Source organism: Oryza glaberrima, chromosome 4 (genome assembly GCF_000147395.1).
Source record: "Oryza glaberrima chromosome 4, OglaRS2, whole genome shotgun sequence".
Lineage (NCBI taxonomy): Eukaryota > Viridiplantae > Streptophyta > Magnoliopsida > Poales > Poaceae > Oryza > Oryza glaberrima.
The window spans coordinates 6,476,823-6,494,082 of NC_068329.1; the positions used below are offsets into that span (position 1 = coordinate 6,476,823).

The 17,260-nt window shown below is 37.0% G+C and overlaps 1 protein-coding gene across 2 annotated transcripts; it reads right to left on the minus strand.

The window, feature by feature from the left end:
• Nucleotides 1-204: 204 nt before the first annotated feature.
• On the minus strand, nucleotides 205-16,939 carry LOC127770578 (vacuolar protein-sorting-associated protein 33 homolog). Of its 2 annotated transcripts, none has more exons than XM_052296348.1 (23): nucleotides 16,785-16,939; nucleotides 16,572-16,689; nucleotides 16,399-16,438; nucleotides 16,227-16,307; nucleotides 15,649-15,843; nucleotides 13,204-13,314; nucleotides 12,969-13,034; nucleotides 11,907-12,014; nucleotides 11,786-11,830; nucleotides 11,517-11,573; nucleotides 10,758-10,852; nucleotides 8,926-8,977; nucleotides 8,703-8,762; nucleotides 8,028-8,090; nucleotides 7,850-7,956; nucleotides 7,148-7,270; nucleotides 4,965-5,046; nucleotides 4,789-4,859; nucleotides 3,683-3,763; nucleotides 2,719-2,776; nucleotides 2,574-2,641; nucleotides 1,190-1,277; nucleotides 205-583 (listed from the first exon to the last, which is right to left on the minus strand). In XM_052296348.1, exons 2-23 carry the CDS (start codon nucleotides 16,622-16,624, stop codon nucleotides 482-484), a joined length of 1,806 nt encoding a protein of 601 aa, XP_052152308.1. In that variant the 5' UTR covers nucleotides 16,625-16,689; nucleotides 16,785-16,939; the 3' UTR covers nucleotides 205-481. The 2 variants fall into 2 exon arrangements, with proteins under 2 accessions (XP_052152308.1, XP_052152309.1); XM_052296349.1 differs by having other exon boundaries at nucleotides 16,775-16,939.
• Between the last annotated feature and the right edge of the window lie 321 nt (nucleotides 16,940-17,260).

Consider the following 17,260-nt stretch of genomic DNA (forward strand, 5'->3'; position numbering starts at 1 on the left):
TACGGGGCAAGCAAAACTATGTTCTTTTTTTTCAAAATATAACCGTTCTATGCCCTTCTTTTCCAGCGAAATCTGCGGTTAATAGTCAAGTCATGGTCCAAAACGCCTTTGAGGGACTTTTGGTACAAATCAAGCTGCAAAATGTGTCTAGAACAGATAGTGCCGTATTACAGAAATGAATTGTCCGATGACAAAACGCACAGATGCAAAATACAGTGGATTTGAAAGAGAAATAACTGGTGTCGTTCAAGTTTGCACATTCAACAAGAGGTAGAAAAGGAAAATGAAAACGGGCAATAGAGAACTGAAATGCCAAACTAGAATGCGGAATTTTAATCTAGAAAGATCTACAGATGTTAAAATATATACACTCAATTTGAGAACATACAAGGGAGCCGTAACAACTATGAGAACCAAGTGGAGCTCGGGTGTGTGAGTACAATCAGAAAAGAAAAGGATGTGCAGCAAAAGATTATTTACTCTATATCATCACCTCTTTGCTATTGGTTATAATTGGCCTGAGTATTGTGTTCCCATTGACAACCTTTGTGGTCGCAACAAGGAAGTCATAGCCCATCCCTTCCTGCGAGTAGATAGAAGTCACAAAAATAAGGAACTTCCATTTTTCCCTGATCAGGAGCTCTATTTCATTATTCATGAGGGGCATTAAACTTCCATAGACAACCGAAAAGAAAATCAAGAGCCTTATTACGTCAGATACTACATTGTTCATCATTAGCAGCTTGATTACCCTCCATATGTGCATACTCTAATAAAAGATCAATTAAACTACCGCGAAGCTCCTGAATGACAATGAATGCTGAAATATCTTACGCACGATGCCGGTGTACTAAATAAAGCATAAGCGAGTAGTAATTCCTCCACATAAGGGCCGCCGCCAGGGTGTGGGAAGCAACCTAACAGACAATACTCGTAGCCTTGCAGACTGGTTCAGTTAGTGAGTAATTTAGGCTTATAAAAAGCCACAATGCGAATCAAGGATATATTTAACCTATAATTACTAATTGTTACTATTTGAAGGAGCGTACCAAAAAGATATTCCCAGGAACACAAGTAGAACAGATGTTAATGTGAATTTCAAAATATCCCAACTTGACAATATCTTGGTGTCGAACTGTCGATTTGAGGAGAACATCTAAAACACATAAATTATTTTGGCAAAGGATACCTGAGCACTAAGGAATCGAAGAGCAGCAATCTCCGCAAAAGTAACCCCACCAATAAAGACAACCAAAACCAGAGAACGATGTCCAACCCTAGAACAAACACACGTTAGAATAAAAACAGATGAAGAGAAGAAACATGCTACGAAGTATTAGGAATTTGACAAGAACAGTATTTTCCATGTAAATGCAAAAACAAAAACAAAATTCAACAATGTAGTATCTGACATTATAAGGCTCATGAATTTCTTTTCGATTGTCTATGGAAGTTCCAAAACAATTGTGTACTATTCTAACATGTTAATTCTTAAGGTTCTAGAGGTCTAACAGACCTTTGAGGACCATGTATGGAGAACAATATGGGGATGACTTGTAGCTAGGAGTGAAAGTCCAACCAAGATTAGATATAGCTGGTTTTCAGCGAAATCTATTTTGGTGGAGCAGATGATGTCAAATTGATGATGACCCAAGGCGATAGAAGAGCTATGGATCAATATAGATAACCTCCTTATTCTGAATTTCTGATGGGCTCTGGAGTACTTGCTGGTAGGCAACACAGTATCAAGTGATGAAATAAAGTCAAGATGATCCATTAACTACTCTAGTCTAGAGTTTGAATTGACAATAACACAAACAATGAAGCTTAGATCTCAGACCCTGTTTCTGGTTTGCTCTCATAAGTTTGTATCAGATCTCTCATAAATCCCTCATCACCACTGAGAGCAAATAATCTTAAATAGAAGAAACCAGCAAGAAAATGATTACACAGATAGCCTGACATTCAGCATAAATTATACAAATACAAAAGAAACATGAAGGAGATCTCGTGCACAAAGTTACCATGCCCATCAGCATCAACTGGAGCCCTAAACAGGACACTGAAGGATTGATTTTGGCTGTGGCAGGCAGTGAGCACTAGATAACACAGAGAGAAAGAGTGGGAGCAGCAGCTTTTGTATGTGTAATTATGCAGGCAGAACAGAGGATCAGGGAAGGCAGTAGCAATGGGCAAGATAGCACCTAACAAACATAATAGGCTGTTTCAAAAAAAAAATAATAATAATAGGCCCTATTGGGTTAAAATTTACTAAATCAATCGCTGGGTAGTCCTCACAATTGTACATTCATGAGGTCTAGGGAAATTGGGAAACACAGATACTTAACTCACGTCACGCAACTCATCTCAACATGGCAAGTAGCTGAGCTGCATAAACTAGAAACTTATAACTACTAAACAACAAAAGAATTTCATGAATAGAATACAGAATTTAAATCTGAAACCACCTTTTTTTGTGTAAACTTTAAATAAACCAACACAATTCTCTTCTACCACTTCTATCATTTTTGGAAATCAGAAAAACAATTCCATGTAACTAAACGAAAATTTACCTGTCAATACTCTGTTGAAGCCCCAAACCTTGGTGTACATCCAATGAAGAATTAATGGCCGAACTACCCTACAGAAATAAAAGAAATTCTTTTTAAAAAAAAATTCTACAAAAGTAAGCTTTTCATAAAGACAATATGCACTCACTCTTTTCAAATCCAGATGAGGACCTGGCAATAGTTTCAACAGTTCTTCAATAGATCGCCTGCATGGCAACAAGAAAAAAAAGGTCACTCAAGCAAATCACTTGCTTAACACAACTAGACAACTTACATACTAGTTATGTGAGGAAGTTCAAAAGCAGGCTAATCAATATGCAGCAATACATTTTGCTCAGGTGTTGTGGTAAGAGAAGTAAACAATAAGGTCTGTAAAAAATGCAGTCCATAAGGGAAAGGCAAGAAAGAAGAAAATTACGAGCCGATTTCCTAGAAAATGGGAGAGGTGAAATCTTATGCAAGAGAAAAGAACAATTATTTCCCACTAAAAGTTGAATTTTTTTTTCCTCTAACGTTTTAGGATAGAAGCATATATGTAATAGTGACTATATTACTCCCAGACAGAGTAGGAGTTTTTTCCCTTTTATTCTCTTTGATTTTACCTGAAATTATGTTTCCAGGACAACAAATTCCCAGAAAAAGATAGCTTCTATGAAATTGAACACATTTCTCATTGTGTGAATCTATGTTTGGCCATGAACTCTTCTCTAAGTCCATTTTTCACACTGAACATCCAAATCATTCCATCCTATTTTTGTTGATACAGTCATATGGCTGTGGTTTTAGTTAGTGCAGAGTCCTTTCATGCATGCTTTATTGAAATGGATACCACTTAGTTGGGTCCACATCAAAGAAACTCAATAGAAGGTCATGACAACGAAAACCACCACCATATCAACATAAACCATGGAATAAGGTTTCATGTGTTATTTTGACTGGATTTCAAAGTTGAGATTGAAGAATAACTGGCTTATTAGTTAAGGATGCGAATTGGAATCCAAGAAGATTTCAAGAGCCCAAGTCACCGTTTTTCATTTCTCTACATGGAACTGTTGAAGACACAAGAAAAAAGCTTTCTCAATGAAAAAGGAATATTAGGACAATAAACTTACCATCCAGATCTCACAGCATGCTGAACAAGGCGAATACTGAGAGGGGCGTATCCAGAAAATATGTATGATATATCACTAGGGCTGAGAACGGAAACAAGAACATGTAAGTAGTAGTTGTTATCGTGACCAAGATAACAATTATAAATGACAAGAAAATTAGTCACTAAAGATTGCCCAGCAAGCAGTAGGAATGATTATACTATATGTCAGATAATAATATCAAAGAATGACACAGCAAGAGGCAATGCAGAGCTTTCTGAATAATCTAAGCCAAACACTCTAGTTGCTTTCTGTAACAGAATGATCCTATTTTTCCAGTTGTGAGTTATCTACAATTCTTATTAGTTCCAGCTCATACTGCCTTATGCAACATATTAAACAACATACCCCCAGTTTCAGTATTTGTAGTGTTCCCACTGCCCCCAATTTGGAGCATATTTATTTTGAAACCAAAATTTGCACTACCAAAATTTTTGCATTTTAAATAGAACTTTGGGAATGCTTCGCTGTCTACCAAAATTTGTCAACCACACACACATGTGGCCAAAAAAATATTGGTAATACAAAAACTTGCTTAGGTTTTGTCATTACCAATATTTTGGTAGGGTAGCAAACGAAACAACATTGGTTACCCTGCTGTAATAGTTGTTTTATAATGTAACCAAGACACTAGAAACTAGGAAAGATGATTGGCAATGATCTGTTTGTTTTTTATAAATGCGTCAACAAAAATTTCAGAGACCAAGCAACAAGCATGCATATCTGTACTCCTTTAAAAAGACCGCAATAGTGGTGGCAGTGAATCTGCCACCCCACCTACTCCCATTGCAATTTTTACATATTACCCCATGAACTTCTTAAATACATAACTAAATCGAAATGGACAGCCACATATAAAATTAATGTGGATAGCCACATTTTAGGAAAATGTGGGTAACATATTTCATGGAAAATATGATTTATTTATTTTAGAAATATTGTGATATTTTCCTTTTATCCGTAGCAAAGCAAGGGCATTTAACTAGTGTGAAACCAAATAGTAACAGCATTAGCAAATGGAACAAAAATGAATGCGTAGGAAATGTAAAGTTTCCAGAAGCTAATACTTTGCAGTATCATTTACATCAACTATAAGCTGTAGAGCCCTTGTAATACCAATCCAGTTACTTCTTGATTCCTGCATAGTAGAACAGCATACTGTAGAAAGTTAGATGAGAACACCATTTAAGGGTCTGGAAAGGACTAAAACAAGAAATCTCGTTGTAGAGACAATCTGACTAACCTGGCGCTTAAATAGGCCAGCCTTTTCCAGATTGTATAACAAGGGCATGTGCTCAAAGCCATAACTGTGCAGTATTTCCCGCCTGGCCAGGGTCACAAAAACAGATAGAAGACAATGTTGAGGACTTATTGTAAGATTGATGTTGCTGGCATGGCACAAATAAATTCCAAGAGACGTGTACATGTCCTAAATCACATATACTCAAATAGCATTTATAGCAGTCAATCAATAACTTGATATACACAGAATTAGTGGTTCTAGTAAGTGAACATAAAAAAGCAGTAAACCTTCTTTTTTGCGTGCGTAAAATATGCCATATTTTACCTAATGACGCCAAACATGTTATTTCTCCCTCTGTCCCATAAAAAAAACAACTTCTGGCTACAAACTGAGCATAGCCTATGTCCAGATTCATAGCTAGAAGTAGTTTTGTTATGGGACAGAGGTAGTACTTCCTATAAAGCATACCATGATTTCCTGTAGATCCCAATGACTACTAGAGCTGAATAAAATAGTATCTTAGAACCCTCGACCCAGTAATTGCAAGAGATGTTTATGCACGCATGCTTCCAGCAGCAGTATCGCACTTGTGCAGAAAAATTAACCAAGACAGTGCTTAGCAAAACAAGATAATTCAGTTTTCAACACCCTACTTATGATAGCCCTGTTCATATGGGCAATTGTACTTCATATTATACTAGTTAAATGCACGTATTAACAAAAAATTCTTATACAATGAATTTGATTGGTACATCAAACATGTCTTTGCCTCTGTTTAACATGTAAGTACATATAAATGCATGATAATTTGGCCACCTTCGAATCTTTCACATTGAATTAAAATTCTGTTCTAAGGGAATATTAGAAGAAAAAAAGGATAGCCTATTGTGTAATATTGAAGAACACCAGGGGACAAAAAAGCTGTGTAGATAGGTGGGTGACAGTTTGAGAGAGATGTATTCATCGACACTGTACAGATTTTGCATACAAAATTGTTTTAAAATATCTATGTCTTAAAAGGATATGGATACTAGTGCCAGCAAAACCAATACCTTTCACATAGGAAAGAATGCATCATACTACTCAATTCAATATTACAATAGGTTAACTCAAACAATAGCCTATGATTATTATCTTATTCTACATGATTTTCTCACATGAAAAAAATTCAATTTTCATTAGGCACAGGACAAAATTTCAACATTTCTAAAGGGCCTTTCACACTCTACCTTTCACATAGGAAATAATGCATCATACTACTCAATTCAATATTATAATAGATTAACTCAAACAATAGCCTATGATTATTATCTTATTATACATAATTTTCTCACATCAAAACAATTCAATTTTCATTAGGCACAGGACAAAATTTCAACATTTCTAAAGGGCCTTTCAAAAGTAACCAAATCATGTTACGACTTACAAACACTGGCACATAATGAAGTTAAATATATGATACATTAAACAATTGCTCCATGTGCTCAAGTTTTCTTGGATTGTAAAATAAATAAATAAATAAATAAATCATTTTGGTCATTAGGAGTAGTATTATGGAAAGAAATCATAAATATAGCCCTGTTATGTTATAACTTAATAAGATTGCACACATTAGCTTGTCAATTGTCCACATCAGACATCAAAAACAACATATTATTGCCAATAGTTAGCTACATGGTTAAGTAGGTAATGCTGGGTGAATCCACCAGTTGCTGTGGTGATAATGCTCAGGTGGTTTTCTAATAGTTAAGATTGCTAGAAGACACAGCTATAGATCGGATAGCTACAAAAATATATGTTCAAGGCTAAACGATTGGCCAACACATTTAGGCTGTGTTCGGCACCCCCTTTTCCCAACCCCTCTCCCTCGTTTTCCGCGCGCACGTTTTTCAAACTGCTAAACGGTGCGTCTTTTGTAAAAAGTTTCTATACGAAAGTTGTTTAAAAAAATCAAATTAGTCCATTTTTGAAAAAAAAAATAGCTAATACTTAATTAATCACGCGCTAATGGATCGCTCTGTTTTCCATGCATACTGTTCCAGTTGGTAACAAGGAATGGCGAACACAGCCTTAATTGTCAGCATAAGGCTACCATATCCTCCTAGATGCAAAAATATGAACTGATAATGGTCATAAAATTTAATACAAACAAAAGCAATACACAAAAAGTAACATAAACATACCTCAAGTAGTCAAAATTCTTCTTTGGCAACCCAGCATTTGTAAGTGAAAGTAACACTAGAAGGCGAAGAACATTTTCAATAGGCTCCTGCTTATGTATCATCTCTTCAATGTATTCAAAACATCTGGGGATGAGTTAGATATTATTGTTACATGAATTCAGGGGAAATAAATAAAAAAAATGATGGCAGTTATTTTATCTAAAATGACGTAAAAGCAGGACTCAGATCTCATAACAATCCACAGTTTGGCTCAAAGGAAGACTGTTAACAAGAAATTTCCGCGTGTTAAAGTTGCAATAAGAACAATAGCTGAGAAGTACGGAAGATTGTTTTGGTCTGCCCAAGCTGACGTAGACACAAAACAAACCTTAGTCACCTTTTACTATCAATTTATGAAATCTGAATAACACGAGCAGGAGAGATGGATTCCAGAAGAATTCAGAGCTCAATATATCTCTTGACAAAGAATGGTTTGCATTTTGATGGTCAATTGTGGCAGTGAGCCAACCCAAACTGGCTGGAGAAAAATGGGGGGGGGGGGGGGGGGGGGGGATAGATCTAGGGACTAGGGAGAAGTAAAATATAAATGAATGAGCTAATTTACAGGGTTGACAGAAAATCTTGATATGTTGCCCACGTCACAAGAATTGCATTATAAAGTAAATAAACATGAACTACAGAGTAGTAGAAAGATAAACTCACATTTCAAAGTTTTGCACCTCCAATATTGTTTGTTCAATGTCTAATCGGGCATGAAAGGAAGGTTTTCCAGTAAATGATTGCAAGTGTTGTGCCAAATGAACATGCCTCTGCATCAATGCAGGGTGTTAGTTAATTTACACAAAACAAGTGACCAACTGACAGCACTTAATTAACTCACAGCTATCTCTGGCAGTGAATGTAACCTCTTCACAAAGTCCTTCAGCTCCGAAACCGATTGAGTCTGTTTTCAAACAATAAAATTATTTACATAAGTTCCTGATTCACAGATTATTCTAACGAAAAAGATAGCTGCCTGATCGAATGGACAGGAGAGAATTAAACAAACTGGAAAAAAAATGCAGATAACAAAAAATTCACTATAGTACTTCAGAAGAAAATGTATTTTTGTGAAAAGGGCAAACCGATGATTTTATCTCAATATTTATGTGCATTTTACCCAAATTGCCTCAGCAAACACCACCTATAACTTCACATATAGTAGTCATATTTTGACCAACAGAATTAACTACTCTTATGTTAAGCGCACCAACAGATATGCCCCCTAAATTGACAAATCAAATAATTGACTTTTGATTCAGTATGTAGTATATTTCCTTCCCTTGTAAATGTTAAACTATAGACATTCAGTAAAACTATTTTCAAACATGCTGCATAAAAAGGACAAAATAATTTAATCATGAATTCTAATTTTCAAAATCAATTTACAAACTGATATTTGTATGAGTTTGACAGTAAAATAGCAGAAAAAGTTGTTCCCTCTTAGTAGTATATGACTGCACTACTAAGAGGGACAATAAATACTAAAGAATAAACAGAATTATCTATATCTTACATTGGTGGATTTTACTTCGGCGTAATCTTGCTGAATAGATGTTGCCTTTTGGCGCAAGACCTGCAGCACAGTTTGCAATATTACTAAATGATGGCTGCTACAGAAGATTCAAATTATTAGTAAGCTATAATGATATTGGATGATAAACAGAACCAAGAACAGATTAGTATAAAAACTCCTTTACAAAAGATAAAGAAAAAAACAGAAGGCAAGCTTAGCTAACCTGAACTACAACTTCAAAATTGAGATCTCGAATTTCCTTGTACAACTTATCACTGAAAAGGACAGAGTATTAACACATATGTATAAATCCATATTAGCATAAAGAAACTGATAGTTAAGAGTGAAGACCATACTGTAAAATGTGAGTTAAATAAAAATGTACAGAATTTGAGAAGGAAAATAGATTCAAATATGCTTTCAAGAAAAAAAAAAGAGCATCTGCTGGGCTGCACAGTGCATACACTACCACTACCCACCGTTCTACACTACCACTAAGGATATTGCTTCCTTAGTGGATTCCAGTGACAAGAAAAATAACTCGAGTTACCAAGATTCTCCAGCGCCTATAAAATGTATAAAAAGTTGCTGCGCACTGTGATTGGTACAAAGACTTTAACTTGTTATTATGGTACAAGTAATCATGAAGACATTCAAATTTTCAAAAGATTGACTATACAAAGTCAATGAAACTAGGACACCATTTATTTTTCATTAGAGGATAGTCATAAACAATTATCACATGCATTTGACATGGTTTCTGAGATATAACTTCACCAACCGACTTTTATCAAAATGAATTTATAAGAATGTTTATCAAAGTGGCAAGGCAATGTAAGGCATCAGTCCAGCAGATAGAAGGTATTTGAAGTAAAATACAGTCACTACATTATCAGAAATCACACAAAAATAGGAATGAGGGGTTAGTTACAAATAAGTGAATACTAGTAGGTAGATAAGTGCCACAAAATAGTTGTATGGGGGAATCAAACTAACTAGTGATACACTGATACCCTGCGCGTTGCAGCAGGGAATTTAGAAATACTTCCAAAAAAACTCAATGAAAACAATATGTAAATTGTGTACTCGTAATATCTAAATGGACAATATCTGTTCTATAGTAGTTGATGTGAAAGTGCAATTCTATATGACACTTGACGCATTGTTAAGTATCAAACATTAGAGGGATCCGATGTTTATTAGTTTTCTAGGTGTCATGGTTCAATGCATATTGACCTTTATAGCAATAACTACACTTAGTGGGTTGTAAATCCATATGACAAATGGATGGTTGAGATCAAAGCATGAGAGGGATCCAAAGGCTATTATTTTCTAGATGATTGGCTAAATGCATGTCAAGTTTTTGGTTCCAACTATATAGGATATATAGATTACGGAGTTCCGGATGTGTATAAGAAAACTTTGACAAATTTCAGGACATGTGTTCTAGGAGAACACTCACTTTAGCCTAGAGGGAGTAGAAGAAACTATGCAATTATTTTCAAAAACAAAATATAAAACTCCTGCATCTAAAGAATAAGTTCCCTAAGGGACGACATTAATAGTAGTGAAGCAGGAAGTTTCAAAATATATGCAAAGCATTGAAAGATCAATTTCTTGCAGGAAAATGGCACGCAGCGACACAACACAATGGTAATGTTATTTCCCATCCTGGGACGTTTTATACCTACCCACCACTTGAAAAGCAAGAGATGTAAGCCTGATCAGAACAAAAGGGAATGGTCAACAATGTGAAGTTTTTTCTCTGGTCCTTGGGGAGCATTGAGGTATATATACCTCACAGTATTGATCAGGAAACTCCTACTCACACTAAATACCTATACCACCAGAGAAAAACTCAGGAGCAGATGGAAAGGTGAATTTCCAATCCTACCCCCACTTGTGGGATCAGTTTTAGCACCTCCCTTTCTGAAGAGGTACCTTCCAAGTAGTGGGAGGCAGAATACCTCCCAAAGATGGGAGAAAGAGAAACCTTAAAAAGTTTACACATATTTACAGACTGGAAATATGCATGCATATACTAAGAACACTTGCCTTGAATTCAGTGGAACTTTAACTTTTTTACCATCTTGTTGGGCTCCCATAATAGTGGCATCAACCTCCACAGATCCATTGTTTATTTGCAACATCTGCAGAATAATGATCAAATAGTTCATGTGAATCGATTGTAAAATTTAAACCATGGGAATGCAGCATTGGAATAGCAGACATTCTATTAAATTGGATTGCATTTTTATTTAGGGCATATCACACACCTAACAGTAACATCCATGCAGACACAATATGGAATTGGGTCGTGCACTCCTATCTAATGATATGACTGTACTTGTTGAGAGATAATTATAACATACTCACATATAAACCCAATAGGTGGGGAGGAGAATAAATCAAAATTCTTAAGACTTATACTGGCATTTCACATTTCCTATTTGGGACAACAAAGAAAATCATAGCTCATGGAGTATGAAACATTCTGCATACAACAGAAAGGACATTTTAACTTTGTTTTTTTTTTATTTTTGTAACTTTATTTACAGAAAAAAAAGCAGAGGGGGAGGGGGTAACCTAGTGCACAATGGTATAATATAAGATAATTCATACACAAGAATAGAGTTTGCTCACTACTACCACAAAGGGAATTATAATTAAATGTTAGAATGTGATAGACATGCTAAATTGTAAATTTGTACGGTGAGAACCATAATGGCATGTAGTCATCCAATATAAAAAGGTTAAAAACCAAATACTAATGAGTTGCCGGCCAGAATGGAAATTTGGCAATATTTAGTCTACCTCATCTAATAAACCTTCATATGTCAACTGAGAGCACATCGGTGTCACTAAATCCACCTGAATAGAAAAAAATAGATACATTACAAATGTGTAACAAATCAAAGGGGTTATCTTCCCTAAGTGTAATGTAATGAGTTGATATTTGGAAACATAGAGAACCATAGATGCAAAGGCTCATATAAATGCCAAAAAGAACAAGAAATCAAAATAGAGTGTGACAGTAGTTTTCAGAGCTGAAAGTACCATATAAAATGAAAAATATATTTTACCTCTCTGTCTAACAAAATAACAGTGTTTATCTCCGGAGTCCCCATCTAAATCACCAAAAAGAAATAAATGATCAGCGAAACTGAAAGATCTGAGTCAAAAAAGCTTATCAGTCGGCATTACATCATCCATGTTGACAGGATCTTCCTGTTGCATACTATTCAGCAACTCTGCGGCTTTGGTGGATGCAACACCCTTGGCCCGAACATTGGGAATTACTCCAAAGGCAAACTGGGGAAAGAAAGGAATTTGCATAAGTGCAGTACTATAATATTTCTAGTGTATAGATATTTACGTGTGACGGAATTAAAAGATGATAAAGTTGCAGATTTATAGCACTGAAAAGTACTCTTTAAACTACAGTATGGTATAGATGATAAAAATTTAGTCTGTCCATAGAATGCTTCTGCTATAAACAAATATAATTGAACTTTTGTAGTACACCCTCTGGTCTTTTGCATTTGTCATCCTAGAGTATGGGCCACAAATTATGTGAATCTTTTACCACAAGAAAGTTAGGTATTCACATGAAAACGGTACAGCTAGATTTTTCATTATAATACTTTGATATGATTATGCTTTTTGATGGGAAATTTGATATGATTATGTTACTAGAAAAGGTGATGGTGATGGTCAAACACTAGTTGTTACGACAGCACGAGGGGTCGCCTAGTCAACTCTAGGACAGCACATCAGCCAGAGGCAGAAAACAGAGATCAATGCCGAGATGACCAGGATTAGAAAAGTGTACAGCCCTCCAGTGTCTGACAAGCTTTTCACCATCACCAGTTTCACCAGATTCTTGTTTATTTCTTACCTCTTTGCTTCTAGTGCGAGTTTAGGATCAGTGATGTGAGGAGGAAGATGTGAAATGCAGAACAGGAGTGAAAACTGAGAATCTTATGTTTACTGAGAAATAAGAGCATCCTAGTAGGGAGGTTAGAACTGGGAAGGGATAAGTTAAGAAATCGTGAAGGAGGGAGGTAGCGCAGGTGGACATTGTGCAGCTTAAGTGGTCACTCCTGTACAAACATGTATTGCATACATATAATCTTGCATAGGTGCCTTGGAGGCCTGGCACCCAGACTTGCTACGACTTGCGAGAGTACCATTACAACCTTAGTAAAAACAAGTAAAAAGAATGGAAAAGGTAAATGCCAAAATACATGAAAGGAAGACACATACCTCTAACTTATGGATAGCTTTTGCAACATGCCAAACAGAACTAGTATCCCCTTCAATAAGGCATTCCTGAAAATCATGCTCCAGTAAGATTTATATCAATATTATGAATATACTACCTCCGTCCCAAAATATAACAACTTTTAGCTATGAATCTGGACACATAGTTCTCTAGATTCATAGCAAAAAATGCTTATATTTTGGGACGGAGGGAGTATGCACTAGTATGGATTAGTACCTGCAAAGAATGATCAAGTTCAAAACAAATCACATCTTCATCCAATGGAACTAGATACAAGGGGTACTCTCCGAGTGTCAATTTCTGATGAACTTTTTCCTCCTCCAGAATCTGCAGGTGCAGAATAAAATACAGATCACAATTCTTCTTCTTGTCATAGTTCAACTTTGGAGATGCCTCACTGATATTCATCTTTATGTTTAGTCGTAAAAGGAGGAATTCAGGTACATCAAATCTCACTCCAAAGGATGATCTGTGGTTGCATATACATACATAGGTGTCTTTTGATGGCTTTTTTAAAAAAAAAAAAGAATTTTATTCCTTGCAAATGCACATCTGTAGGTGGCTAATTTTCTCATGTTGTCACGTACATAAAGTTTGAGGTAATTATTATTTTTTTTATTTTGAGTAGCAAAATGTGGACCACTAAGTAACATACAAATAGGAATTTATGAAGGGCATTTGACGAAGTCTTACAGCTATAATTCAAGGGTTCAAAGAGGATGTGATTACTCATAAAGTACTGTTGCAATAGCTAAGCCTGTATAGAAGAACCAAGCATCAAGATAGGTCAGCAAGAAAAACACGCTACAATCAGGCTCTAGTCGCTCTACTGATAACAAAACAATTAAGTTCTCCATAACGGCACGACACGGCAGCTGATATTGATCCCTAATTCATTCCTCCAACTGTCAGAATAAGGAAAACAGCTTCGCTAATTTTGGCACATGAGCATGAACATTGCGTATGGCCTGTTTGCCAGTAGATTAATCTACTCTGCGTACTGGTGGATCTCAGGTGAGCTGATTTTACCGCATTCCATTCAAAAACTAATACATATGATCATTTTTGTAGGGAGTTTTGCACCCATCAATCAAATCAGAAATTTTATGACAATATAATTGAAGCAATAATAAAACATTTCTAGAGTATTTGGCTATTCGCACTTTAACTACATATATTTTGTAGATTAGGCAAAAACTAGTAAAAGCATTCTTGGATCCTCAATTGTCTTGTCACATATTTTTCTTTATTAATACCAATATCTGATATGTGGCGTTAAGTCCCAGGAAATACTAATAAAAGAAGACTGAATTCCTGAAAAGGGCTTTTATAAATACTGTGCATATGGCTCATGCTTCCCAAGTTGAATTACTGAAAAGGGCTTTTCTTTCTGTTTTCCTTTTTTGGGAGGTGAGTGACAGGAATTACTGGAAGGTGACATATCCTAGAAAGGGTTGTTCACGATATGAAGAACATATTAGTAGACTATGAATTATCTGAGACATGATTCAACCTACACTAACTACAACACATGCCAGTTTTGGGAAAAATTGTATTTACATGTAAATAAGCATATAAATGAAGGCATTTACAAAGATGGTCCATGGACTATAAGATAATTGTACTAAAATTGGAAAGCATCATTGGGATGAAAGGATCTTAAATAGTTGCATTCAATGTTCTCTGATCAGGCGATCAGCCCTGATCTCCTAGGCACCGATCAGGATGATCAGGACGATTAATCGAGGGTGGTCGATTAGTATATAGCAGGAGTGTCCAGCTGGCCATATATGCTATATATTACTCTCTCCGTCCCAGAATATAGCAACCTAGGATGGGATGAGACCCATCCTAGGACAATGTATGTCATGAATATAGCAACCTAGGATGGGACTCATCCCATCCTAGGACAATGTATGTGGACATGACATACATTGTCCTAGGATGGGACCCATCCTAGGTTGCTATATTCTGGGACGGAGGTAGTATGTACTCAATAATATATAATCTGTAGTATATGGTAAAAAGCAAGCATCATCTGGTCAAAGAAGAAGCATCATTTGCTGCCCATCATCTGCCCAAAATGGAACATGGGCTGGGCTGGCAGGCCCAAAATTATATTTTCTCAGGGAGGCAGCCCATGAACGAAAACTGATCGTTTTCCACCCTGATCGGACGATTAATTGCGACTAATCATCGATTAATCGGACGATCAGCTCTCTGATCGGCTGATCGACTTACCTGTGCCTGATCGGAGGTAGGGGAGCGATCAGGACAATTAATCGCGATTAATCGGATGAACAAATAACAATGGTTATATTGCAAGCCTTCTTTATCTTCCAAAATAGGTCACTATCTAAGCATACATTATGCGGTATGGCCTATACGACTCATTCAACCTTAATTATCCTGATTTAAGGCCTGTAAGGTGGACTTTCTTTCTATATGGTATCTCAGTAACATACAAGTAACAATACATTATACTACACAAATTTACATGTATCCATGTTGGGAGCGATGATTGCATAAGTTGTCATTCTTACTACAATCAGACTAAGAATAATTGAATTGTGTCTGAGGCTAGCAAATTATTCTAATATAATTGAAACCTAAGCCACAGATAGAACAATAGAACCAGCAAAGTACGAAAACAATAGTCACCTTTTCGCAGGCAACTGTGCGCCGTGGCACAAAGTAAAGAAAGAATTCCCTCTGAAGCCCTTTAGGCTCATCGTTCTTAATCTGGCTTGCAATTAATTTCATGAACTTCAGCTCAGAGCGTACGAGATATAGGATCTTCGCGCACTCAGTTTGGAGGGGTTCAGCAGAGAGAAGCCGCAACTCTGCACCATATTCCTGACAAGCACAAAAAACCATGCATGAGCTGTGTGCATGTCCAAAAATCTATATATGTTAACTGCAACAGTCGCTTAATTGTCCATACATGAAATGCAGTGTAAGCATACTATTGATAAAATGCTAAATTTTACAGAAGCTACTAAGTTATTATTTAAGATGAAAACAGTTGACTGTTAACATATACATACTGTATGATCAGCTCATCGCACCTTTAGTAGACCATATATGTTAACTGTGAGAGTAGCTTAATTGTCCATACATGAAATGCAATGTAAGCATACTATTGATACAATGCTAAATTTCACAGAAGCTGCTAAGTCATTTAAGATGAAAACAATTGACTGTTAACATTTCCATACTGTATGATCAGCTCATCGCACCTTTAGCAGTGAGGTCTGCAGAATCAGAGACAGGGTACCCGCGAGCTTGGGATCAATAACTACACACTTCTTCCCCCTAATCTGATACACAGGAAAAGAATACAAACTTTTCAGTTTCCACCGTCAATAACACGAGTATGAAAAATTGAAAATGGGATGTTGAGAAACGCACACTCTTGAGGATGTTTAGCAGGTCCTTCTGCGACTGCTCCCTGCATGCCACCAGTCGAAGCACATCAAACATACATGTTGAAATTCACAGTCGAAGCACATCAAACATACAGGTTAAAATTCACAGGAACAAACACAAGGGTAAGCAGATGAGTGGGGATCATCACGAGATACCTGAGGGCCGCGAGATTGAGAGGAGCATTGTCGAGATTGGGGATCTGAGCCATAGTCCCCCAATCCAACTCCTCGTTCTCAGATTCAGAATCCTGCTTACTTCAGAGCCGGGCCAAACCTGCGGCATGCGGTTTCAGCTAAGGGTTAAGGCGAAGAGAAAAGGTGCGGGGTAGAGAGGGGATGGAAGAGAGGATGCTGCGTACGGGTGCTCACCGGCGACGAGGATGCGGGCGGAAGCAGCAGGTCGGCGGCGCCCGCTGCTGCCCCCGGGACGGAGATCGGCGCTGGTCGGCGCCGGCGGGGAACGAGCTGGCGCGGACAGACGGGGGAGTCGAGGCCGAGGGGAAGGAAAGGGGGAGAGAGAACGAGTCTACTAGAGAAGAGAGAACGCTGGGCTGTCCAGCGCCGGGTGCTTTCTATAGCCCAGTGCGTGATCACAGTCTGAATCCATTACAGGCCGAAATAAGTCTATTTGGAGTCCCTCCTTTTCCTTCTCATGATTGAATGCGCCTCCCCATCTTTGAAACCCGGTGTAAATCAACTCCTTCAATAATTTGGGAAGCGGTTTCTGCTGACGTGATAAGTTGGCTGTGGTTGACTCACTAATTCAATAGGACCCACATGTCAGCCAATCAGCGAACATCATCTCTCTATATATATTCCCCTCCTCTCTTTTCCATCTCACCCCG